Source organism: Akanthomyces muscarius, assembly GCF_028009165.1.
Source record: "Akanthomyces muscarius strain Ve6 chromosome Unknown contig_16, whole genome shotgun sequence".
In the NCBI taxonomy this organism is placed as follows: domain Eukaryota; kingdom Fungi; phylum Ascomycota; class Sordariomycetes; order Hypocreales; family Cordycipitaceae; genus Akanthomyces; species Akanthomyces muscarius.
In genome coordinates this window covers 1151405-1174758 of record NW_026611617.1, presented here as the reverse complement: position 1 = coordinate 1174758, position 23354 = coordinate 1151405, and the positions used below count along the sequence as shown (strand labels likewise).

General features: G+C 51.9%; 9 protein-coding genes across 9 annotated transcripts; 3 read left to right on the top strand and 6 right to left on the bottom strand.

Annotated features, from left to right (window-relative positions):
- Positions 1 to 779: 779 nt before the first annotated feature.
- LMH87_008439 (uncharacterized protein) lies at positions 780 to 2914 on the bottom strand (the record flags this gene model as incomplete). The annotated part of the gene is made up of 3 exons (XM_056198401.1): positions 780 to 1672; positions 1725 to 1765; positions 1818 to 2914. The coding sequence occupies 3 exons, from the start codon at positions 2912 to 2914 to the stop codon at positions 780 to 782; spliced, it is 2031 nt and encodes a 676-aa protein (XP_056057540.1).
- Positions 2915 to 4115: 1201 nt separating this feature from the next.
- LMH87_008438 (uncharacterized protein) lies at positions 4116 to 6525 on the bottom strand (the record flags this gene model as incomplete). Its single annotated transcript, XM_056198390.1, has 3 exons — positions 4116 to 4311; positions 4503 to 6052; positions 6112 to 6525. The coding sequence occupies 3 exons, from the start codon at positions 6523 to 6525 to the stop codon at positions 4116 to 4118; spliced, it is 2160 nt and encodes a 719-aa protein (XP_056057539.1).
- Positions 6526 to 7771: 1246 nt separating this feature from the next.
- LMH87_008437 (uncharacterized protein) lies at positions 7772 to 9493 on the bottom strand (the record flags this gene model as incomplete). Its single annotated transcript, XM_056198379.1, has 1 exon — positions 7772 to 9493. The coding sequence occupies one exon, from the start codon at positions 9491 to 9493 to the stop codon at positions 7772 to 7774; it is 1722 nt and encodes a 573-aa protein (XP_056057538.1).
- Positions 9494 to 11027: 1534 nt separating this feature from the next.
- Positions 11028 to 12586, bottom strand: LMH87_008436 (uncharacterized protein; the record flags this gene model as incomplete). The annotated part of the gene is made up of 7 exons (XM_056198368.1): positions 11028 to 11170; positions 11230 to 11487; positions 11604 to 11714; positions 11776 to 11838; positions 12140 to 12249; positions 12312 to 12328; positions 12584 to 12586. 7 exons carry the CDS (start codon positions 12584 to 12586, stop codon positions 11028 to 11030), a joined length of 705 nt encoding a protein of 234 aa, XP_056057537.1.
- Positions 12587 to 12792: 206 nt separating this feature from the next.
- On the top strand, positions 12793 to 13999 carry LMH87_008435 (uncharacterized protein; the record flags this gene model as incomplete). The annotated part of the gene is made up of 2 exons (XM_056198356.1): positions 12793 to 13832; positions 13900 to 13999. 2 exons carry the CDS (start codon positions 12793 to 12795, stop codon positions 13997 to 13999), a joined length of 1140 nt encoding a protein of 379 aa, XP_056057536.1.
- Positions 14000 to 14441: 442 nt separating this feature from the next.
- On the top strand, positions 14442 to 14886 carry LMH87_008434 (uncharacterized protein; the record flags this gene model as incomplete). The annotated part of the gene is made up of 3 exons (XM_056198345.1): positions 14442 to 14510; positions 14648 to 14747; positions 14831 to 14886. 3 exons carry the CDS (start codon positions 14442 to 14444, stop codon positions 14884 to 14886), a joined length of 225 nt encoding a protein of 74 aa, XP_056057535.1.
- An 803-nt stretch (positions 14887 to 15689) lies between these two features.
- On the bottom strand, positions 15690 to 17632 carry LMH87_008433 (uncharacterized protein; the record flags this gene model as incomplete). Its single annotated transcript, XM_056198334.1, has 6 exons — positions 15690 to 15983; positions 16037 to 16141; positions 16192 to 16856; positions 16913 to 17190; positions 17248 to 17327; positions 17387 to 17632. The coding sequence occupies 6 exons, from the start codon at positions 17630 to 17632 to the stop codon at positions 15690 to 15692; spliced, it is 1668 nt and encodes a 555-aa protein (XP_056057534.1).
- Positions 17633 to 18991: 1359 nt separating this feature from the next.
- Positions 18992 to 20602, bottom strand: LMH87_008432 (uncharacterized protein; the record flags this gene model as incomplete). Its single annotated transcript, XM_056198323.1, has 5 exons — positions 18992 to 19694; positions 19742 to 19872; positions 19921 to 20243; positions 20294 to 20478; positions 20532 to 20602. 5 exons carry the CDS (start codon positions 20600 to 20602, stop codon positions 18992 to 18994), a joined length of 1413 nt encoding a protein of 470 aa, XP_056057533.1.
- Positions 20603 to 21658: 1056 nt separating this feature from the next.
- Positions 21659 to 23350, top strand: LMH87_008431 (uncharacterized protein; the record flags this gene model as incomplete). The annotated part of the gene is made up of 1 exon (XM_056198310.1): positions 21659 to 23350. The coding sequence occupies one exon, from the start codon at positions 21659 to 21661 to the stop codon at positions 23348 to 23350; it is 1692 nt and encodes a 563-aa protein (XP_056057532.1).
- Positions 23351 to 23354: the final 4 nt, after the last annotated feature.

Here is a 23354-nt window from a genome sequence, read left to right as displayed (position 1 = left end):
GCTCTCGACGGCTACCCTGATGGCACCTGGCCATCCGGGTACTTCCCAAGACAGACGTCATCTAGCCGGTATTGGGTTCCACGAAGCAAACAATTACCACGCTTATTTTTGAAATGATTACAGGAGACGTGTTCAATGTTATTATTTTTTTTTATTTTTTTTTGAACAAGCGACTTATGCCGTTTGGCTGCGCGGCCTTCACTCAACAATCACATAATGAATGGCCTATACGACTATTGGGACCAACACGGCACGATCATACTGCACAACTCCACCGCCAGTATTTTGGCAGAAGTCAGTCAGCCAATCTCAAGTGACCATTTAATCGTATGAATCAAATTATTCTGGAAGCGTGATAATTGGCCGCGCTAACTTTGATCTTCTGATCGCATGCGCTGCTAGTGGCATACCCTGTAGCCAGCTCTTTAGCGATCGTAGAAAGTAGATCGCAGTGCGCAATATTTTCTTTTAGTATTACGATATCTTGCGCGATGACAGATTCAACTCATTAAGTTACCAAAAAAGCGGCATCCGTCTAATGTCATTGGTGCTTGATTCTAAACGATCAGCTCACAACAGCCGGGGTTCTTTTTAAAGCAAACTGTCGTGCGGTCCAACTTTGAAGCATTTGCAGCAACGTTCAAGTCTGATCTCAAAAGTCAGTCGCATTCTCCCCAGTAGCGCTCTCCTTAAATACCGTGTTGACAAAAGTCTAATAACGAGGCGCATCTGCCTTCCGCGGTTCAGTAAAGATACACCACGATCTTTGACTGACTAGGCTACTCCATCTGTGGTACCATGAAGGCAGAGAAGAACTGCGTCACGGCGGCGGGCTCACTCAATGATCCAATGTAGGAGACATGCTGATCCGGACGCACCACCACAATGCAGCCGTGTTCGGCAATACCAAATTCTTCGTAGATTTTCCCGTGCCCTTCATGATACGAGATATCGTCCACGTAGATCTTGTCATAGTCATAGCCGTCAGTCTCAGAGAATCTCCTGAAGATCGAAGGAAAGTCGAAAATGGTGACAGCAGTGCGTGGCGCCCTGTGTATGGCAAAAATCTCGAACACCGCGTCGATAGGGCCGCCAGCGGGTGTAAAGCAATACACAAAAGAGTTGCTAGCGTCAAAACTATTAGCCACATCGATGAGCTGAGCCGCTTGCGCCTGACTCTGCACGTCGCCTGGAAACACGAGCACGCGCCAGCGGCCGTTGCTTGGAAGAAGTTCCTGCAGATGCCACGGGCGGGCGTCGGCCTGGCTCAGGATCTTGACACTCGGAATGCGCTTGCCAACCACGAGACCGGGAGCCAATTCCTGATTTGAGATGAGGCGATTTTTTTCATCGCCTACCAAGACATCTGTGCCATCGCCCTGGACTGACGCATCACCAGCCTTGGCGACAATGGTGCTGGCACCATAGTCCACATTGGTTCCGCTGACGAACAGGTTTCCCTTTGTAAAAGCGTCCTTAAAATCTGTCATCTTGACTCCTTCAGCATCTGCATCGCCCTTGGCGGGACGGCCAGAGAAGAGACGAGAGAATTTGTGGTCGAACGCGATGAGGTCTTGTGCCACCTTTCTTCTTTCAGACTGGTACGTTTTGAGAATAGACCGATTTGCCTGACCCTTGAGTACACTTGCAATCTTCCATCCGAGATTGAATGCTGTGATAGCGTTAGAGAAACGCCGCACAAGGAACGAGACCCTATCACTTACTGTCCTGCATGCTCACATTCATACCTTGGCCAGCTTTGGGGCTGAGACTCGTTAGCGTTCCGCACACTCGTTCCTCAACCGAGATTCACTAACCTATGCGTATGTACAGCATCGCCGGCGAGAAAGACTCGTTCATGGACTGAAAATTCTGTACCCACGCGCTGGCCAATCTGATAAGCTGTCCACCAATCTAGCTTCTTGTACGAAATTTTGTATGGCGCCAAAATCTTTTGCGCCTCACCGATGATGACTTCTGGGCTGACTTTTGAGCGGTCCGCGCGGCCTCCCGCCTCATCGCCAATCTTTTGCGTCGTTGTCAGCTGCACATATACGCGCACCAGCTTATTCTCTCGAGGAATGATCATGACGCTACCCGAGTTGGCCGAATGAATGGCGCAGCGCATTCGGATGTCAGGAAAGTCGGTGATCGGCACAATGTCTAGCACGCCCCAGATGTAGTCTGTGGACTCTCCTTCAAGGGAAAGGCCTATCTGCTTTCGCGTCCAAGAGTGCGCTCCATCCGCGCCTAGCATATATTTCGCATGCACGATTTCTTCCGTGTTGGCCTTTTCGTTCAACTTGGACGTGGCGAGGAGGTCATCCGTGTCGTCCTTTGCCAGGTTGCTTCGATATATACCATTTCGAACTGATTGTCCGTCAGCGACCGTAGCTGTTTGATTGGGCGTAGCTTCTTCCTCTGTTAGGTGCCGCAGTATAACCGTTATTGGGTATGCATGTTGGTCCTCAACAGCCTCTTCGTCGATATTGAGGCTGGTGGGCATGACGCCGCGCTCAACACGAATACCGCTGCAATCCTCGATCTCGTCTAGGAAAAATCTTTCGATCCGCCCTTGATGCAGAACTGCCTGCTGGAAACGGCTGAGACCGGGCAACGTGTCTGCGATCCGGTCGCTGCGGCGGAGTATGCCAGCCTCGTCTGGATTCCACATGCAGACCTCGAGCATGTGGTTGGACTCGCGCCATGCGCGGTGGCCGAAACCCAGAGATTCCATAATTTCCAGCGTGCGACACTGTAGGCCATCGGCCTGGCCGTTGAAGACCTTGGTGCCGCGCTTGTCGATGATGCGCGTGTTGATACCACACTTGGCCATCCAAGCGGCCATCATTAGACCGGCTGGGCCAGCACCAATGATGAGCACATCAACGCAGCTTTCTTTGATGGGTACCATGTCTGCAAGATCGTAGTATTGTTGCCTGATAATAACAAAAGAGAAAGTGGGTAAGTGAGGCTACGTATACACTGGCCAAAGATGGGATATATATTCGCAGTTCCGGTCGCACGGTCGGCAAACCGGCGTCGGCCATTTTGCTATAGAAGTCTTGGTAAGAATCAGTCAGGATTTACAGAACCAATTCTGCGATGGTAATTGGTCAATTGGGCACGATATGGACCATCACTAAGGACTTATGAATAAGGGCGGACAAGCTTCGATCAGTCAGAACTTAGAAAGCGCTGTGACGGTGGCAGCGCGCTAGCACCCCGCAATCAACACAAGTCCATCTCTGGAGCCACCGGGAATCTTGCTCTAATAGGTAGAGCGAGGTGCTGCGATTTTTCTCAGCGCAGCAGCCTCATTTTACTCATGCAATAATCAACATATCGCAGTGATGTCACCTGCGATCAAAAGAGAACGCGGGGAAGTCAAGTTATGCTAGCGAGAGATACACAGTTGCACTCAACCCGCCGCGCGTTAACGTCACAAGCGAGTTAGACAAGGTTTGGCCAATATTGGAATGGTCCAAACCGGGACGACCCAGTGCCTAAAAAGTCAAGGGTGTTCGCAACATGGCTGTGTAAGACCTGCCATTGCGCCTTAATAAAAGTATATCGCCTTTCACTTATACGTATCCATTATGAGCTCAGTAATTAACTCGACCCGTTGGAATCATTGATGTTTAACTTCGGGTCTTTCGCCTTTCACTTATACGTATCCATTATGAGCTCAGTAATTAACTCGACCCGTTGGAATCATTGATGTTTAACTTCGGGTCTTTCGCGGATTCGCGTCAATCAGATGCTAAAGAAGGGAAACTGGAGACGCTTCCACTCTGGGATTTGAGCCTGGAGAGCGGTTTACCTCCGAGACAGCTTAAAGAAAGCGAAAACTGCACTGAGATATGCGAAACAAATGTGGCCCGATACTGGACCATCCACACCACAGCCTGTACACAATGCCAGGAGTTAAAGTGGTTGTGGGCCGGTTTTGAAACAGGTTGACTCGTGCGGCCACGCAATTCTACAGCACCGTCACGGAAATTGTCGAAAAAGTTCCGCGACAAGGGTATATATTTTATATTTTATACTTTATATAACTGGGCTCCTGCCCTCTTCATCCATTCTCTCTGATCAGGTGAAATTTCTCGCAAGTTTCAGTCCTTGCCTCCTGATCTTGGCCGTGTTTTCATTTCGGGCTCCCACACTTGTCCTTTGTAGTGTTGTTTCTGGACTCTGGACCCTGATTCTGGCACTTGCAGGATGGAGATGGAGAAAGTGTCGCCGTGCGAGACGCTGTCGCTGTGCGCGACGGCTTCGCGGCGCCACTTTCCAGGGTTGGCCGCGGTATTCCTACGGCTGTGCCGCGCACGCTGCTGTCAAATGGAAGAACTTCACTCCCTATTCTCCCATCTTTATTGACCGTTGAACCCGAAACGCAAGTGCCGTTACCCCAGGCAATCTTGGCCGCTTGTCGCCACGATTCCGCTGGATCCAGAACCATTTTCTGTGTATAAAACAGTCGACAGTTAGCCGCCTCGTACTTAAAATGCAAAGGGAATCCGTCAACATCGTCCCCACTGTACGCATTGCGTGAATTGACACTGCCACCATTGGCAGGATCTTCCATAAACGGCAAGACGGGCGGGTCCTGGATCTTGGGGATTGGCCGTTCCACCTGACTTAAAACGTCTTGGCCATCTCTGTTGCGCGAGGCCGCTTGCACGAAATCCGTGATAAGCCCTTTATTTTCCGCATTGGTACTCAATTGCGATCCCCTGACACCCCCGATCGCCTGCATGGGTTTGTTCAAGGGTCGTCCACCCAGCGCAATTGTGCGAATGCCAAAGTTTCGCACCATCAGCCCTGTGAAGATGGTACAAGCCGATGCGCATTGTCCGTCCGTCAGTATGACAATGTCCTCTGGGCTCCATGGCGCCTCGCGCTTCTTGTCGCCCATCTTTTGTTCTGATTCATACCCACGTAGGAAAACATCTGGTCGGTCAAGGTAAGGAACAGATGTATCTCTATGAAATGCCGCCGTCAATTTCTGGTTTTTCACAGGCGGAGCTTCGAAAAAGGCATTCGGATCATCAATGGTCTGGTTGTCAGCACCAAAGGGGAGACCCGCGGGTCCGACAAGCACTTGCAATGACTCATTAAAACTCAGGAACTTTCCTGTCAATTCGAGACCACCATTCAAGCGATAGCGATCAAAAGCGTCGAATGGCGCTCCTGGGAAAAAGGCAGTGTAGGCAAAGTCGGCAAGGTCCAATGAGCCGCCACCGTTGGCAGACATGTCGATGATAAGCTTGCCTCGGCCCTGATCCTTGGCAGCTTTGGCAGTGCGATCCATGACATCGCCAAACTCGCGCACGAAGGAATTGAGATCAAAATCCTGACTGAGTGGATCCTCAACGTTGAGAGCGACAAAGCTCAGAAAGGAAATGACGGTAGTGTTGCTTAGCTCGGTATCGTTCAGAGCGTAGCTAGCGACGTTGCTGTTGGAGTGCTTGACCAGCGGTACCGGGTATCCAGGAAGAGTCGGTTCAGGAGGAGGGGAACTCTGTGGCCTTTTCTTTTCCGGTGGCTGTGAAGGTGTCGGCTGTTTCCGAGGAGGGACTTCAAATCTCTGTTGAAAGTCTTCCCCAGATCGAATCTCACAGAGATCAATCGTGGGAAGCGTGATAATAGATGTTTTCACCATTCGCGACGTGCCGTTCTTATGCACAATAGTGTAGTTGTCTGGGATCTCGAAAACCGTAGTCTGGGCGCCACTGGGAATTCCGGCAGCCGCGGCAGGAACAGAACGAAACACACTATTCAGTCTTGCGTCCGGATCTTGGGCGCCCTGAGGATTTCGCAGAGCATCATTCTCCAAAAACTCGAACACGTCCTGGCCATCAATGGTGTCAATGGGAGATGGAGTGTAGCTCAGATTTCCAGCGGTAAAGATGTCCTGGCTTGCGTAAACCTGCGGCATCTCGAGTCCATCTTTAGAAATGGAGACAAAGTCAAACGCTTCTCGAGCTTGGCGAAAGGCACTGAGCAGTCCTGGGGTATATCCAAAGTGGTTATCGTTGGCTGCGACAAACTATTTGGAGTTTTGTTAGTAGTGCACAACATGCCGAGAATTTTGCCTGGTTTACATACAAGACTCTGAAGATCCATCATAAAATCATACTGCGTCTCATATCCATTGCTCTTCAGCTTTTGCTTCATAGCCTTCATTCCTCCTATGATGTCCACTCCTGGGAGCAGATATTCCTCCGGTGGATCTTGAAGGAGCTCAAGTGTGCTCTGGTATTCAATGTAGGGGCCGAGATAGTCGAGGAGGTCCACGTCTGGCCCCGGTGCGACTGGAACAGACTTGAGGCATGCAGTGCCTACTGATGGCGGCAGGTCGAGGATGATAGGCCCCGTTGCGTTTTTCTGTCTCGGTGCAGCTTCGAACGCTTTACTGATCATCGCGCACGGGTCAGCATCCGCAGCGGCTTGGAAATCCGACGCAGAGAAATAGGGCGGTGCCTTGACGGCCTGCTTCATCAATTTGGGGTGCGGCGCCATGGCCGCGACCGAACCGGTCATAAGCAACAAGTTCAGTATCATGATGACCGTATGCAATAGTTAGGTCGAGCGTTGAAGTGGCAATGTAATTAGCAGTGAAACAGTAGAATTCCACGATCTGCAATGATCCGATGATTGGCATGGCAATCCATCAATCTTATTTATATCACTAATAGCCGCAAACATATTTATGGTTATCAAAATCTTCAACGGCTTTCGGTGTTGAAACGCGGGAGGCAGAAGCCCGGTTTCAACCTAGCTTTCGGGGTATGCGCGGCGCTGTTCTGCGGGCGCGAGTCATGAAACTCTGCTAAGAGCAAGCCTAGGGAAATCTCGCACACAGCAATCACTGAGAAGAAAGCTTCTAGAAGAAAAATTTAAGGTTATTCTGTGCTGGTGCATAAACGTGAATGCGTTTCAGTTGCACCTGTGTCTCTCAATGCATTCTGGAATTTTGCTTGGCAGCCGGTTGGTCACTGAATGGATTATCACGGGCTTGCACAGCTTACAAGCAGACGAAAGCCTATTCCTCTCACAGCAGAATATTTTTACTTGTTCATATTTATCGGATACTCCGCATAAATTGAATTGCGTGCTATCAACGAACTTGTTCGTGGCATTAGTTGACGGGCGCGCCGGAGCTAACAGCAAGCTGTTTTCTTGGAATTTTCAGTCACCAAGAATGCGGGGAAGATTTCCGTTGCAGTAGATCGTCACAATATTTCCCTTCCTTCCGGCATTTGGGGAGGGAAAGCAGAGCTTGACAACGCTGTGCGGATTCTTTGACGTTGATGTTCACTTTACTGGCTTAGACTGCCGTAGCATATGCACATTCCGACAACTATTTCTGCGGGTGGGGGAATTCGCCTGCTTCACTTCTACTGAGAGAACAATTCAATTTAGATCGATTATAATTTTAAAACATACCTCTGCAGTAATTAAAAATTGTATCAGTATACACTATTGGAAGCACGGTGCGCTTTCAGGCGCTGACACCCGCAACTAGTACGCCTGCGCTTCGGATTCTGACTTTGGCGAGTGTTTGTCCACTGGAGCATCACTACGCTGTAGCAAGGCGTAAAGCCAGGCCGAACATCACGAATCATGTTTCAAGACTGATAGGTTGGCAAGAAAAGAAGTAAATTGAAATCGTAAAAGAATTTTACTCTGCGTGTTGTTGTTTTTTTGCGCATGCTGCAGCCTGCCTTAAAATACTCCACGACGCTACCTGGTTAGATAGTGCGGCCTAGTAGCGTAGACTGGCGATATTCTGATTAAAGAAATCAGATCGATCTTTCCGGAAGTCGTCGCCAAGAAGGTCATTGTTATATGGCGTCTTGAGCCACATGAGCTTTTCGCTTTCCGTCCAACGCGGCCAGTTGTCGTAATTTTCAACCCCCTTGTTCGGGTCCAGGTTATGAATGAAGTTCAAGTAGTATGTCCTTGAGCTCTTTTCAGCATGGTTTGGGGGTAAGCCGTAAAATGTTTGCAAAATGTCGGAGCCGTGGAAAGTTCCCACAAATGGCAGCCCATAGTCATACGAGGCAAGATAAGACCACATTGGGGTATCAGGTTTGACGCGACTGACAGTCTCCAGAACATAACGTCGGGGAAAATGGAGAATTGCATCCCCTATAAGTGCTGACATTCTCTTGAAGCCAGGATACAGCTCGTTGAGGAACCCGGTTCGAAATGGGCTACCAGCAGCAGGGCTTGTGGGGTACATGTCAACAAACTGCTGTATCATCTCGCGAGAAGTGTTGTGCAACACATACTCGGACAGGTAATTGACAATGCGATCTGTGGATGTGAGGTTTGGCGTGATGATAGCAAACACAGAACCTTCGTCTTCTTGATTGCCGATAATCAAGGGTACAGCATGAAGGTTGCCCTTCGCGGCCATGACGTCCGGGCTCTCCACGAGCACCTTGCCATCGGGCCTCGGAATGTGGCTCCATTGAAGGTGGTTTATGGATGCAATGCCAGGTACGGAAGTCACCGCGTTGTAGAACTTTTCGTACGGAAGCTGACGTAGGCAATGAAGCGTGTCTGCAGCTCCAGAACAACCGGCCGAGCGAACAGTCTCGTCAAATAACTCTTGTTCTTGTTGACAGTCCACTGGATCCGTTGGCAGCACACTTCCGGAATCCATGATGGCACCTCGAAATAGTGGCTTGCCTTTGTATGTCGCGTTACCTCCGAAAAGCAACATCTGATCGAAGACAGAGATGGAGCCTGCTGATTCACCCCAGATGGTCACTTTGTCTGGGTCACCGCCAAAGTCGGCGATGTTGTCTGCGACCCATTGTAGACCCAGGCGTTGATCCAGGAGGCCCAAATTCGAGACGCCAGCCTCGAGTACCTCTCTCCCTCCCATGAAACCAAAGCCATTCAGACGATAATTGACAGAAACCATGATAAAGGGTTGGCCTTGATCGACAGCTCTAGCCAGAAAGCTAGTAGCATCGTAAGTGTTCGTGCCACCAAGGACAAATGCGCCTCCATATATCCAGAAGAGAATGGGCAGACCATCTCCTGGCTTGGTTCCGGCAGGTCGCTGAACCGTAAGGGTGAGACAGTCTTCTTGGCCAGTCAGTCTGTCAAAGAATGGAAGCTTAAGAATGCCAGAAGCGACGGAGCTGATCAGATCCATTGCATCAGTGTCGACATAGTGCTGCGGGCAGGATGGGGAGAGTCCAGTTCCATCGTGATCTTTCAGTGTGCCCGTGAATTGCTGTGGCGGCCGAAGTCTGAAGTCGCCGACCGGCGGTTCAGCATAAGGGATGGCAGTAAATGCTTCAGTGCCGAGACGAGACCTTCCAATAACGCTTCCACCTCGAAAGGTTACTTTGACAGTATTGGAACGTTCTTCAGTGGCTGCGCGATCATCCTTTGTTGCGCCAGGCAAGGCACAGGACAGTTGACAGCCATAGAGCAAGATGCAAAGAAAAGATACAGCTGGCTTCATTTTGAAAGATAGCTCTTCGTGAGCTGGATGAGTATCATGGATCTAATCGATACGTCCGAGATAAGAGAACAACTTAGACATCGAGCTTTATAGAAACGGAACTGCCTGCTCCCATACGCAAAACTACAAAAACCATGTTATAGGCTACACGAGGACTGCTTCATCGGCTATATGCTTGATTCACTGGCGTGTCACTTTTTATATTGCACGCATAAGCGTCGGTCACAATAAATGAGATGTGCAGTGTAGGATTGTGGCTGATCTTTAGATCGGTGGTACTTCGTAAGAGGAACAAAGGCGGGGTAAGACAGTCATGGCTCGGTGTGGGATGGCGGTGATAATCTTGCGCATCCAATAGCAATTGGTGTACTTGCACTGTTGCTTGTGCTAATGGACAACGGCCTATTTCTGCGGCAAACTAGTGCGTAACTACTGTACAAGTAATCTATTTAGATTAGCGGCGTGCTCTCGACGTCGACGATGGTGACGGAGAAGCTTCGTATTAAGTAGAGGAACGGGAGTAGACACCGGCAATTCCAACAGGTTGCACTCGCTACATCCGCTTTGTGATTCAAATCATTGAGAGTAACGCATTCCTTGAGAAAGTAGCTAGTTTTCGGTAGCTTGGCGCACCCACGTGAAATGCTGCAACGCGCTCGCTGGCGCCGGAGGGGTAGCCTAGGTGGTGTTAGTTGGGCTCTCGGGACAATCCGAGCGTTCTGGGGTAAGATTTGAGCCAATTTTCCAGAAACAAACAAGGCTCACTAAGCTGCACATTTTACTCCCCAACGTAATTTAGGGAGACTAGTACGGCTTCCCGCCCCTCAAACAAGCACCGCATTGTGCTGCTCATAACAATTGTTGAAATTTGTCTGGAACTTAAATGGAGAGGATCGTGGGACTTGGTAAATGAGCCAGGTTCGCGGCCTTCCGCGAGTACTTTTCGGTACTTACATTACGAAACCCGCAAAGCGCGCATGAGGGCTTGAATAATTGTTGCTCGTTTCACTATTTTGTGCCTTCACAACGCAGACATCACTTCCGGATTAGGTAGGCAGTGCGAGTGAGTGCGACCTACCGAGGTCCCTCGTACGGAGAACCTAAACAGGCGAAGGCGGACAACGTTGTATGCGGGGTAAGCAATGAGGTTTCTTTCACTGCGACCCTCCCGTATGCAATGTAACTGCTTTTGCGATATTCGGTGGCATAGCCGAGAAAGACCTGGGCATGAGCGATGAGCTAGCCATTCATCGTTCAGTTTTGTTGTTGTTTGCAGGTGCTCTGAAGGGTGTTGCAACTCTTACCCTCAGAGAACGCGAGGAAGCAAACGCAATTTTAGATTCGAATGCTCTACTGTATAGTGCCATTTCTGGTATCACAATAGACGCGGATATGATGAGGAGATCTAGGGTGTATTTCTCAATAGCTACCGTCTAGTTTCGCGACAATCTCAACTCGAACCAATGGTAGAATGCGAGATTGTGTCACGCAAAGCCTCAAGCAATGAACTGGTTTTGGGACATGTGAAAACTGACTAGGGAAAAAGACTGACAAGTGCTGCAATAGCTCTCAGTAATGGTTCGATGCCTGGGATTCCAACTAATAATCCACCGACAACGTTCACCAATGCAAGCAAAGCGCTAAATACGACATGAAGTATATCTTCGAAGGATCCAGCTAGGAAGACTACCATTAGCAAGGTAGTATAACTTTTTGACTGTTGATGATACACTCACGGGCAGTAGAGATGCCAGATACCGTGGTAGACATCGAGCCAAGCTCGACAACCATGTTGCGAAGAGCTACACCGACGTCAAATGCTGTAGTGGGCGACTTCAGGAAAGTACTGCCGTTTTCGGCAACAGTCGACTCGAGAGACTTGGTGGTTTCAAGGATCGAAGCTATGATGCCGTTGAGCGCATCGCGCGTTGCATTTATCGAGTCACTATTTCCGTCCTCGGGTGACAGCGCATTCTGTGCCACAGCGTTCGTCTCTGAGTCATGTTAGATGAAGATACCACCGGATGGGATTTTCGAATTCTCCTGAACTGGCCAACTAGAACCGGTACACAGAGGATGTCGGCAGAAAGCACAAGAGACTAAAGCTTACTAATAACTGCAGAGTATCGCTGAACATCTTGGCCAAGGTCCTTAAGCATCTTCAAGATTTGATTCTCGGCCAAGACGGATGCAGTTGGAACAGCAGATGCCAAGGGGCACGCTGGAACTCCGTAAGTATGAAACGATGGAGTTTTATGAGGCCCAGGCAAGCGTGGACTGACCTAGTGCGATTGCAAGCAGGAAGCAGCGTACAATCAACATGATGTCTGCGGTTCCCAGAGTAGCTGTAAGAAAAGAATTGATTGGGCATACTGCGTTGTTTTGATGACAAGTAGTCGAGGGAGAGGCAGTAGCCGGCTATTTATGCGGAACCTGGCATGCATCATCATCTGTGGGCATGTAAGCCCGCAACAGTGGGATTTGCAGGACAGCGGATGCCTCAACGCAATGGATGTTCTGGCAAATCCCGACTCTCTAATATTCAAAGTAGGCTCTACTGAGAAAATCAAGAATCTTACTGCCCAAGTCTCGCGCCAAGGTTAGTTCGTTTGAACCATGGGGCCACATACGGCTGCATCTCATTACAGCCCGATTCATCTTGTACTACTGATTTAAAGCTTAACTTTTTGCGCTGCGCTCGAGCCCTCCCAGGTGGGTCACGGCTGAAAGAGACGTTGCGGGGTGATGCGGGGTGCCTGTCTACTGCAATTAGTACACATAGTTGATCGCCTGTTTCGGTCGATTTGTTTATTATTACTTGTTAAATCCTACGTCCTATCACCGCGAGAGGGTCTGAGCTCGCTTCTTGTGCGGGGAACCCTTTCAAAAAATGGTAAGGCTCCGGGGAGATTCTGCCTCGGTTGTCGCCGATTGCTTCTTGCCTCGGCCCTCTACCCGACTGGCCCGCTTCGGGACGCTGGGTTGTGGTTGTTCTGAGAGCAGGATCTAGGCGGCATTATGGTTGAAACTTTCCAGCATTTTATGTTGTCGACGCCGAACAATAAATCAAAGTCTGTATTCGGCAGATACCATAGAAAAGTGTTGCGAGTGGACCGTGCTGATGCCTCGGTATCGCTGTCTTTGTGTTCTTAGCGTTTTATGAGGAGCACCAAAGTTGGCATTTGGGATGATGGTATTTATACCTGGGGTTTTTTATATCAATTTTCTATACTTATTTCAGCAACACTTCGCTTCTGTCTTCCAGAGTATATATTCTTATCTTCAACATTCTCGCAACAATGCGCGGGACAAAATTTATTCTGGCTTTTGCCCATTTCGTCGCGTCATTGACCCTGCCAACGACGCCAGGCGCACAAGTAGAACGTGGTATAACGCCCGTTCCACCCTCTGACGACCCATTCTATAGCCCGCCTGCCAGCTACGAAAATTCTAAGCCTGGAACGATTTTGCGATCGAGGAGTGTCCCCAACCCTCTCGCAATACTGAACCTTCTTCCTATCAAGGTCCATGGCGCATACCAGCTTCTCTATCGGACCACCGACAGCCAAGGCAAACCTCAAGCGACAGTCACAACTATCATTGTGCCAGAGAATGCTGATCCATCAAAGCTCTTGTCATACCAAATCGCGGAGGATGCTTCCTGGATCAACTGCGCCCCTTCCTATGCCCTCCAAAGCATAAAAAATCCGCTAAATGGCATTACCGCCAATGTCGAGATCATTTTGATCATAGCTGCTCTGAAGCAGGGGTGGATTGTCAATACCCCGGACTACGAAGGACCGGGCGCCGCTTTTTCATCCGGTATTCAAGCTGGCCAAGCGACGCTCGACTCGATCCGTGCTGCTCTAGCTTCCGAAAATATCACAGGCGTTTCGTCTTCTGCGAAATATCAAATGTGGGGATACTCTGGCGGTTCAATAGCTTCAGAATGGGCAGCCGAGCTGCAGCCGTCATATGCACCTGAGCTTAGCTTTGCGGGTGTTGCAATTGGGGGCACCATTGCCAACCTCACTGCTTCGGCTCTCGCTATGAACAAAGGTCCTGCCACCGGTTTAATCCCAGCGGCTATCCTCGGTCTCGCCGCAGCATACCCAAACTTGACATACTTGTTTGATGAAGTCCTTGTTCCATCAAAAGCCTCCGCATTCAAGCAAGCTGGGACTCAATGCATTCCCGCCAACATTGCTCAATTTGCTTTCCAAGACATGTTTAGCTATTCAAAATACGCCCTCGATGACCTCTTCCGATTCCCCGAAGTACAAGCCGTCCTTGAGACAACTGGCCTCATGGGTGTGCATGGTGTTCCGCAAATGCCAATGTACGTCTACAACGGAGTGTTGGATGAGTTGTCCCCCATTGCTGGTAGTGACGCTGTGATGAAAAAGCTATGTGCGCAGGGTGCGGATATTAAATACGTCAGACATCTTCTATCTGAGCACGGCGCAGAAGCGGTCACGGGGCTGGGCGATGCCTTTCTATTTCTAAAAGATAGGTTCGATGGCGTTCCTCTGCAAAGCGGGTGTAAGATTGAAACGAAGCTTCAAGGTATCTTTGCTCCAAGAGCAGTTGAGGTACTGGGGTCGATTGTAGTGGATGCTTTGTTAGCAGTCCTAGGCCAATTAGGTTAGCAGAACGACGATACATATTTTACAGTATATCCACTTACGCATATGATTTTATTACTTGCTCGTTTCATAATCTGCTGAGTACCTGCTACACTTCTTTTCAGCACATTGGCTGTATTACCGCAAATTGCTTGTACATAATTTCAACTAGAAAGTGTAGCTGTACACCATTATAAACAAATCACAATTATTGCCTTTGCCGATGATTGAGCCATTGGGCTGCCTTTGTGGCTATGCACGCTGCAGCCTGACCTTGACCTGCATATCAGCTGCAACTGCTGGATAGTTTTGAGGGCGGGGTCATGGACTACCTCATCTACGCTTCTCCCAAACCCAGAGAAATTCATTATGACAAAGCATTTCCACAATCTGTTCAAGCGTGACAAAGCCCGGATTAAAAAAAGCGATTGTTTCGCGAGAATCTCCTTTGGCGCCGGCCCCGGTCAAGGATCGCGACACCAGCACGCCAGACTGTTCTGGGGGCGGGTCTCCGGCTCTGGCCACGTAGGTCGTCAACGATGGCATCACAGAAGACTTGTGGGGTCGAGCCTACAAGGAACTCGCAGTGCGAGAGCCGGATCTCGTAAACGACTACCGGCGACACATAGGTCGGCATGGAATGGAGAAGAGATGAGCTCGCCATACACGCTTCTGCGGCCGTTCGTCGCCTTACTAATCCCCTGATATCCAGAACAAACGTGGCATTCTACTTTTCAGACTGTTGTCCATTTTCCTGGTTTCAACTGACAGAAGAAACGATTTTGGATTTGCTAGAGGATTCAGCGGAGCGGAGTACCTCTTACTGGTGATCGGAAAGTTTGGCGACAATTCGTCATCACAGATCGAATCCTAGCTGCTGTTGCGTCGCTGCCCTTGCATAGCGAAGAGTGCCTGCAATCCTTGAGGTACCTTAGGCCGCAAGATTTTGTATCTACGCCGTGGATTCTGGAGAAAGTGGCAGCTGGTGGCAATGTTCATCAGGTCAAGCAGCTAATGCAGCAAAGCCAGGGGACATTTGCTATGAACGAGAAATGGGAGAGGCTCTCGCATTTTTGTTCTTCTGCGGTCTTTGAGTCTACGAAAGAGCTGAGGACGGTTTGGGCTGCAGATCACGCCGAAGACGTACCTGATGCGCATGAACACACCATTTTGCATGCGGTGGTCAAAGAATATGCCTTCATTACGCCATCAGATATTGCAGGCTTGAAATAATACTGATACTCTTGGCGGCTGGTGCTGATCCGCACAAGGCGGCTTTGAATGGGGAGACGGCAATATCTTGCGTTGAGGCAGAATGGGGCTCTCACACGGTGGAAGATCAAAAATTTGCTATTCCCTCTGCTACAAGACGAATGGTTTGCAGGGTTTTGGTGCATTTTCTTAAAAACTGGTGAAGATGATACTGATAACGAGGACGGCTCCTATAAAAGGCACCGAGTACCGCGTCATTCGCTCATTGTTGCATCTCATTTCCTTTGTTTTATCAACCTTAGGGACAATATGCTTGCTCTATTAGAAAGACTTGATTCAATATATACCACACTACTTTCTTAGGCACGTTCCACATCCCCCGCCACGGCGCTGACATCCGCAAGGTGGCCATCTTTCTGCTTTACCATGACGGCCTTTTGCAGAGCCGCTCTGGGCGGAAACTTGGCATTGAACACCTCCTCCATCTCTTCCAAGGTACGACCACGAGTCTCGACACCCAGGAAATACCAGATGGCGGAATAGATAATGTTGAGGCCGACAAAAACAAAGTAGTAGCGAAAGTCAATGGCCTCGAGAGCGACGGCAGTAACGTAGGTGTTGTAGAGATTGGCGCAGTTGGACAGAATGACGTGCTGAAAAAATTAGAACATTTCTTTTCCGGGAGAGCAACAGCGAGACAACTTACGATTCCCATGCCCTTGGCTCGCATGGGAGTGGACAACACTTCAGCGCAGTACGTAGCCGTGAGGGGTGTGTAGATGAAGGAGTACGCACATCCAAACAGGAAGATCTGCACAGGTTAGCACTGGAGCAAAAGCAAGATGTACAAATTATACGTACAAAAGCAATACCACCGTTGGTAATGGTCGAGCTGACATCAGTCTTGCCTCCCTCAAAATAGCTGGAGAAGCCCGTGACGCCACCAAACAGACCAGCAAGCACAATGCTACCAACCCAAAGCTTCGTGCGGCGTCCAACAGCATCGTTTAGCGCCGAACCGGCTACCGCGCCCGCGCCCGAGACGATCGTGTTCGCAAACGTCAGCAGCAGCTTCCGCTCTGGCGTCTTGACACCGAGCAGCTTATACATGGATGGCAGGTAGTACGTCAGGACAGAGTTGCCGCTGAGCTGCGCAAAGACGGACATAAAGGCCATCATGGTGAAGCGCCAGCGGGCATTGTGGGAGTTGAGCAGGCCCAGGTAGTTCCAGACGCTGGAGCTCTTTTGCAGCTCGATGCCAGCCTCGAACTCGCGCAGCTCGAGCTGCACCACGGGGTGGTTCATGTCGCCGCCGCCGTGGTACTTGGCCAGGATAGCAGCCGCCTTTTCCTTTTGTCCCCACATGGTCAGCCAGCGCGGCGACTCGGGTACGAAGAGCGCGCCGATGAAAATAAACATTGGCGGGATGAGCTGCAGGCCGAGGGGCAGACGGAATGCCGTTTCGCCCGGGGATTTGATGGAGGCGTAAGCGACGCCAGTGGCGAGGATGGCACCAGTGTAGAAGACTGCGACGTGTCAGCGAGTCAATTCATTAATAAATGGTTTAGCGCAGTCGACTCACAAGTATTGTAGTAGCCGACGACTCGGGCACGCCATTGAGGAGGGGCGATTTCCAAAGCATATGTCGGCGCGGACGACGTGCCGATGGACACACCGAAGCCGAGTACGAACCGCCCGCCGAGGAGGTAGGCGTCGGACTGGGCAGCGGTCTGGACGGCGGCGCCGACCATGATGAGAACGGCGCCGGTCATCATGCCGGCGCGACGACCGAAGCGATCGCAGATGGGGCCGGTGAAGAGGGAGCCAATCATGTTGCCAATGGTGTAAATCATAAAGATGCTGGTTCAGTTAGAACACAAACCTGCAAGATATTCTCTTCCAATTTGGGTTACTTACATGCCAGTGGCAGATCCGAGCTCAGTGTGGTGAAAGTATTTCTGATACTGCGGCATCGCGTTGATGGAGCTGAAAATGGACTGTGAGCCTGTTAGCCTCTTTTCAACATCAAAGTCGTGACCGCGAATTCCCAACGTACGCCATCGAAACCAGAGGCCGTCGCATTGAGGGCCGCAACCAGCAGGATAAAGTACAGCTGAATGCTCGTCTTGCTCCACGGATTCAGCGGCGCCGCGCTGACCGTCTCGTAAAAGTTGGCGTTGCCCTGCATCTCGCGAATGTCGGCGCCATTGTCCTTCTTGTCAAAGGAGGCCGGGCGGTCGTCCTGCGCTGTGGAAACATGGTGCAGCTCAGGCTGAGCATCGTCGACAGGTTGTTTGCCCATGGCTGCGGGGGAGCCAAGGATAAAGAAAGATGTCGAGATGGAATGTTTCGTAGAGAAAGTGGAGGGTTTAGGGGAAAAGGAAGAATTAAAAAAGAAAGAGGAACTGGTCCAACTTTAAAAAGGTAATGCAACTCTACGTTAGTCAATTAGTTCCAAAGGGTGTTTCGACAGAGCTAGTTACTGGATGGGTTCGTCCCCCCACAGTGCAAGCTTGACCCCCACTTGGAGAAAAGGCACTAGAAGGACTGGGGGAGTGTGGGGAAGCTGGGGGTTCGGTTTGCAAGGCGAATGTTGTTTGTGCCAGATGAGTATAATTATGGTCGATTGAGTCTTGGCTGCTGCTGTTTATATCTCCAGGTAACACAGCTTGTTCCCGTCTCTCCACGCGTCGTTGCTGTTGGACACTCGCACCACCGTCTGTGGGGGTCAGGCGCAGGCCAGTCCAGCGCTGAAGCGACGGCCTGCCAACCCCGCATTGGCGCACAAGCCCACTGTAATGACTACTGAGGCGTCGCCCTTTACAGGCGGTGGTGGGCTCGTGGCGGCCGGCAGTTCGCCGATGTATGCCGCGCCCATTTGCTCAAACCTCTACAGCATAAACATTGTTCCTGAAAGTAAGCACACACTGATACGACGCAGTCAAAAGACATTGTTCTTATCAAGGGGAGTCTGCCGCGTCTGCTTCGTGTTCTATTTACAGTAGCCGGTGTCCCCCACAACTTCCCCAAAGTGCCCTCAGTCCCCCCACCCATCCACCCGATAGCGCTGTACCCAGGGGCGCGATAGCGGTCATTCGAGGGTGGCTTCAGCGGTTGCTGCACCCGCGCCAACAGCTCCATACGCAGCGGACAGGACGGAGGGTGGGAGGACTCCCTGGGCCACGCGATAAAGAAAAGAGCCTCTTCCCCACGTACTGGAAAAGCACACTCTTTAATCCCAATTCTATCCCACGTTCACCCCATATCCATCATCTGCTGTGCTGCATATTGCATGCAGCATACCCCAGATCCTTGGGGTAACGCTCCCCGCACACCGCTGTAACGTTCTCCGTTCCCCCACCCAGCCTCGCTGGGGTGCCTCGGGCTGCCTCAGCGCGCGACAGCTGAATGATTCAAGTGGACAACTCACCGAGCTGGATCTAGATGCAACCGTCACAATCAATCGGCCCATGTTGCATTTGGCGAGAATGCTGGATCTACTGGGCATCCAAAGGACCCTGGCAACTGGGTCCTCGGATCGTTTGCTAACCGGCAGCGACGTAGTCATCAACAGCAATCAGCTCTACAAATTACAGCAAACACTGCATTGCATAGTCAAAAATATTCATCCATAGCTTTTGGCAAATTTGCACGGGTATCATCAGCACATGACCTGGCACGGCGTATAGTAACAGTCCTCCCACCTCGTCTTTCCTGACGCCCAGAAATTCGGAAACACCTGCAGCATCGTCGTCGCGCCGCACTCGACATTCTCCATCCCCTGCATCGCATTGAGATGATTCAATATCCTCGTCTTGCCTTCTTCCGGCCCATCTGCGTACGCTGCCCCCAGCACCGCAAACGCCCAGCTGAGGACGCTCGTTTTGATGTAGGGTTCTGTCTGGTCGATGAGTTCGAACAGTATTATTCGATAGTAGACGCGCGGGTTGGCCGGTGGCTCCCTCTTTTCAGTCAAACCGACGAAACTCTGTGCAAGATCTGGCGGTAGGGAGAGCACAGCGTACAGAATCGTCGCCACCTTGAACATGCGCGCCAGCAGTCGCCGCAGGGGATCGTGCGGGACCGGATATATCTCGCTCCACTCGTCCGGCACGAATGCGTGCAAGTCTTCCGCAATCTCTTTTGCTATACTGCTCAACGGATCCGGTGCAGCAAGGCTGCTCGTAGCGGCGAGGACACGCAGGCGTGTTATTCGGATAATCGCCAGAGCGACCTGGCTTGGGCATCCAAACTCAAAGTAAAACGTGAATTGATACACTGTAAGTATCTCCTCCTCGCTCCACGAGTCGAGCCCGGCAATCTGGTCAGTAGCCGGGGCGCACGCATTTCCGACAACCGCATACCTGGCCGCGTAAGTAGCATTCTCCGGCGAAGCGCACGGGAAACTTACATGAGACAATAATGAAGTGCAAAAATGACTCGTGGCCACGTCTTCAACATGCGAGAAACACCACCGTATAAGCTAACCACCGCAAAGAAGCCTTGTAGATGCGCCCGCCAAGGCGAGCCCATAATAGCCAGCTGAAACGTGTTAGCTTGCTGATACACCGTACAAGAATCAGAACTCACTTCGACGCTCAGCAAGTCAATAATCCTGGAGATTATATAGCCCGGCCGACTTCTCGCGCTAATGTGCTTATTGAGATGGCCCATGGTCTCCGCCATTTGCTCGTAGAATGCGTCCCACAGGTGCTCGATGCCCAAGCCCTGGCCGCGCTTGACGGGCACGTTGCGACTGAGCGACGCCAACTTGATGCGCTGGCACGTCATCATCATGATGAACCCGGGCTGGTAGGGAAAGACGGAGATGTGAGAGCCCGGGACAAACTGCGCGTCGTAGGCGTTTTCGACGACCTGAAACTTGGAGTACATTGGTATCGACACATCCACAACTACGCACGTCAGCATACATTCCAGAAGCCGTGGTCCGGGGGAAGCCAACAGAATCGCATCGCTTGTGCCGCATCCCAACCTGGAGGCTCAGCCTGGTAGAACGGCGCCCTGCTCAACGCCTGCGTAGTCTCGGCTGGCCTCGACAGTGTCACCAATGTATAACGGCAGGCTCGATTTCCAACAGCGCATCGCTTGCAGACAGGATGGGTCTCATCGCATTTGATGCGGCGCGCTCTGTGCCTCCACGTCAGTACGTGGGTGAACGAGGCTCGCGTTTGTGGACATACCGGCAGATCTCGCAGCCTGTGCGGACCCTAGGCGCCCATACCTTTTTGCGTTCCGCATCTGTGGGCGCCATGGTTCGATTCCGCTCGCAATCGATTAAACACCCGGTCGATTATTAGGGGCCTCAGCCTCACATGATTCCCGGCGATGCAGATAGGCTAGTGATGCGAAAGTGAGATGTCGTGAGGAGATGACGGCGGTGGGGCCGGCCCTGCAGAACTGGCTAGCCACGGGCGCTCGGCTGCTACCGAAACGGAACACTCAGCAGACACGTCAGATTCCTGGAATAGCACTGCAGGATACTTTCAGAGTAATTTGAGATGTCGTAAGGTAGTTCGGCTGGGCGTAGTTCAACAAGTAATTCGACGAATCACTCAGGCTACTTGTCGATGTTTGGCGAGAAGACAGGCCAGTAGACTGCACGCAGGTTCATCTCCGCAGCTGCACGCATATATTCATAAATGAAAAGAAAACCCCTTTCAATGTTATGACTGATCCAAAAAAATTCAATGCAGTCACTCTCGCTTTCGTGTCTTTGAACAAGACGGTCGCCCGCAGTAGCCACTTCTGAAGTTGGCGGGATACCCTACACTTGTCAAAGTATCGTGGCTACCACGTCTATCTCCTTTAACGGCACGCTCTGCTATATTTATATTTATTTTTTTCATTTTCAGCCTCTTTCGAAAGCGTGTTTAGCCTCTCGAGCATCCTCAAAACACCACTTTTCACAGTTCTGTCGATTGAGGAATGCTTGCGAGGTTTCCAGTGCTTTGGTATGTACTCGTCGTAGATACATGACTCTCCGAAAGCGAGCTTCTAGCGCTACCTGTAGCTCTGAATATGCTTTAAATTGGTTTTCTCTTCAAGTAGGCTTCATTATTTTCGAATTTCTTTTTCATTTCCTAGGCCCTCTCGTGATGTCGCTGTACAAGTGGCTTAAAAAGGAAACGCACGGCGCGGGCCCGATTGACGCCTCCACACGCGTAAAGTCGCGATCGGCCACCGGCACCGCGACCTATGAGAGGCACGGAATTTGCAATTACCCCAAAATAAATCTACCCCAATACACATCCTCTCTTCAATCCTCACCATTCAACCCTTAATCAACCTCAACAAGGTCCTTTCCACCATGCGCGGCCAGACGAGGACCGTCACGCGTCGGCCCGCAGCACGCGCCAGCCCTCCCCCATCGCCCAGCGCAAGCGACTCCGAAAGCGCATCCCCCGCGCGGCCTGCCAAGCGGCGCAAGACAGCCTCTTCAACCAGCAGCAAGATCGACGCCTACCGAAAGATCCTCCACCAGTCCACCGCAGACCTCAAGCCGAGCCTGCCGCCGACGCGATGCCACACGCTCGCGTACCACAAGCCGCTGCTCCTCGACGGGGGGCGCGGCGCCGACGGCCGCGCCGCCTTCCTGTCCTGGTTCGACTCTGTGAGCGCGACGCGCGCCATGCCGTGGCGCAAGCCGTGGGTGAACCCCGCCGACTTTTCCTCCGATGACGACGCTGCGCTGCGGAGGACCCTCGAGAAGCGCGCGTACGAGGTCTGGATCAGCGAGATTATGCTGCAGCAGACGCGCGTCGCCGTCGTGATTGAGTACTGGAACCGGTGGATGGAGAGGTGGCCGACGATCCAGGACCTGGCGGCCGCCACCGCCGACGACGTGCTGGCCGCGTGGCGCGGCCTGGGCTACTACAGCCGCGCGACGCGCATCCACGAGGCCGCCAAGCTGGCCGTCGGCGACTCGTCCATGCGCGGGCTGCTGCCATCGTCCGCAAAGGACCTCGCCGACAGGATCCCCGGCGTGGGGCGGTACACGGCGGGCGCGATTTCGTGCATCGCGTTTGGCCGGCCGGCGCCCATGGTGGACGGCAACGTGCTGCGCGTGCTGAGCCGGCAGCTCGGCCTGTACGGGAACATCAAGACGGACAAGGCGGTGATTGACATGATCTGGGTCGCTGCGGAGGAGCTTGTGAATGCGGTGGCTCTCGACGGCCAAGACGACAAAACAGTCACGCCAGACGACACGAGGAGCGACGGACCAGGGCGCTGGGGACAGGCGCTCATGGAGCTGGGCAGCACGGTGTGCGCGCCCAGGCCCAACTGCGGCGAGTGCCCCATCACCGCGACCTGCCGCGCCTACAGCGAAGGGCTTGCCCTGAGCAACAAGTCAAAGAATACCGAGGACATCATCACAGACATGGAAGACATGTGCGGCGTATGCGAACCCTTTGACGAAACCGACGACATTGAGAACCAGCCTCCCGCGGCCGCCAAAAAGGGCGGCAAGCAAGCCACGCTCTCTGCCTTTTTCACAAAGCCCGCCTCGACCAAACCACCCGCCAAAGCAGCAAAAGTCGACGTCGAGGCCATTGCCAACCACGCGCGCAAGTTTCCCGTCAAAGTCGCCAAGAAGGCGGTCCGCGAGGAACAAACGCTCGTGTGCGCCGTCGTGCGCGGCGACGGCAGGCACCTGATCCACAAGCGGCCGGCCAAGGGCCTCCTGGCCGGGCTGTGGGAGTTTCCGAGCTCGATGCTCGAGAGGGACGTCACGGCGAGCCAGCGCCAGAAGCTGGCCAAGGAGTTTATCGCGGGCGTGCTGGACGAGGAGGAGGTTGAACATGTGGGAGAGCTGGGGAGCGTGCCGTGGCTGTTTTCGCATATTAAGCTGACGATGCATGTGCATCTGTTCAGGCTCGAGGGGACAAAGGACGTGGGTGTGGGAGGGACGGCGAGTGGACGGTGGTCGGAGGAGGTGGACACGGAGTCCATGGGCACGGGGATGCGGAAATGCTGGGATTTGGTCAAGGAGGCCGCATAATGGC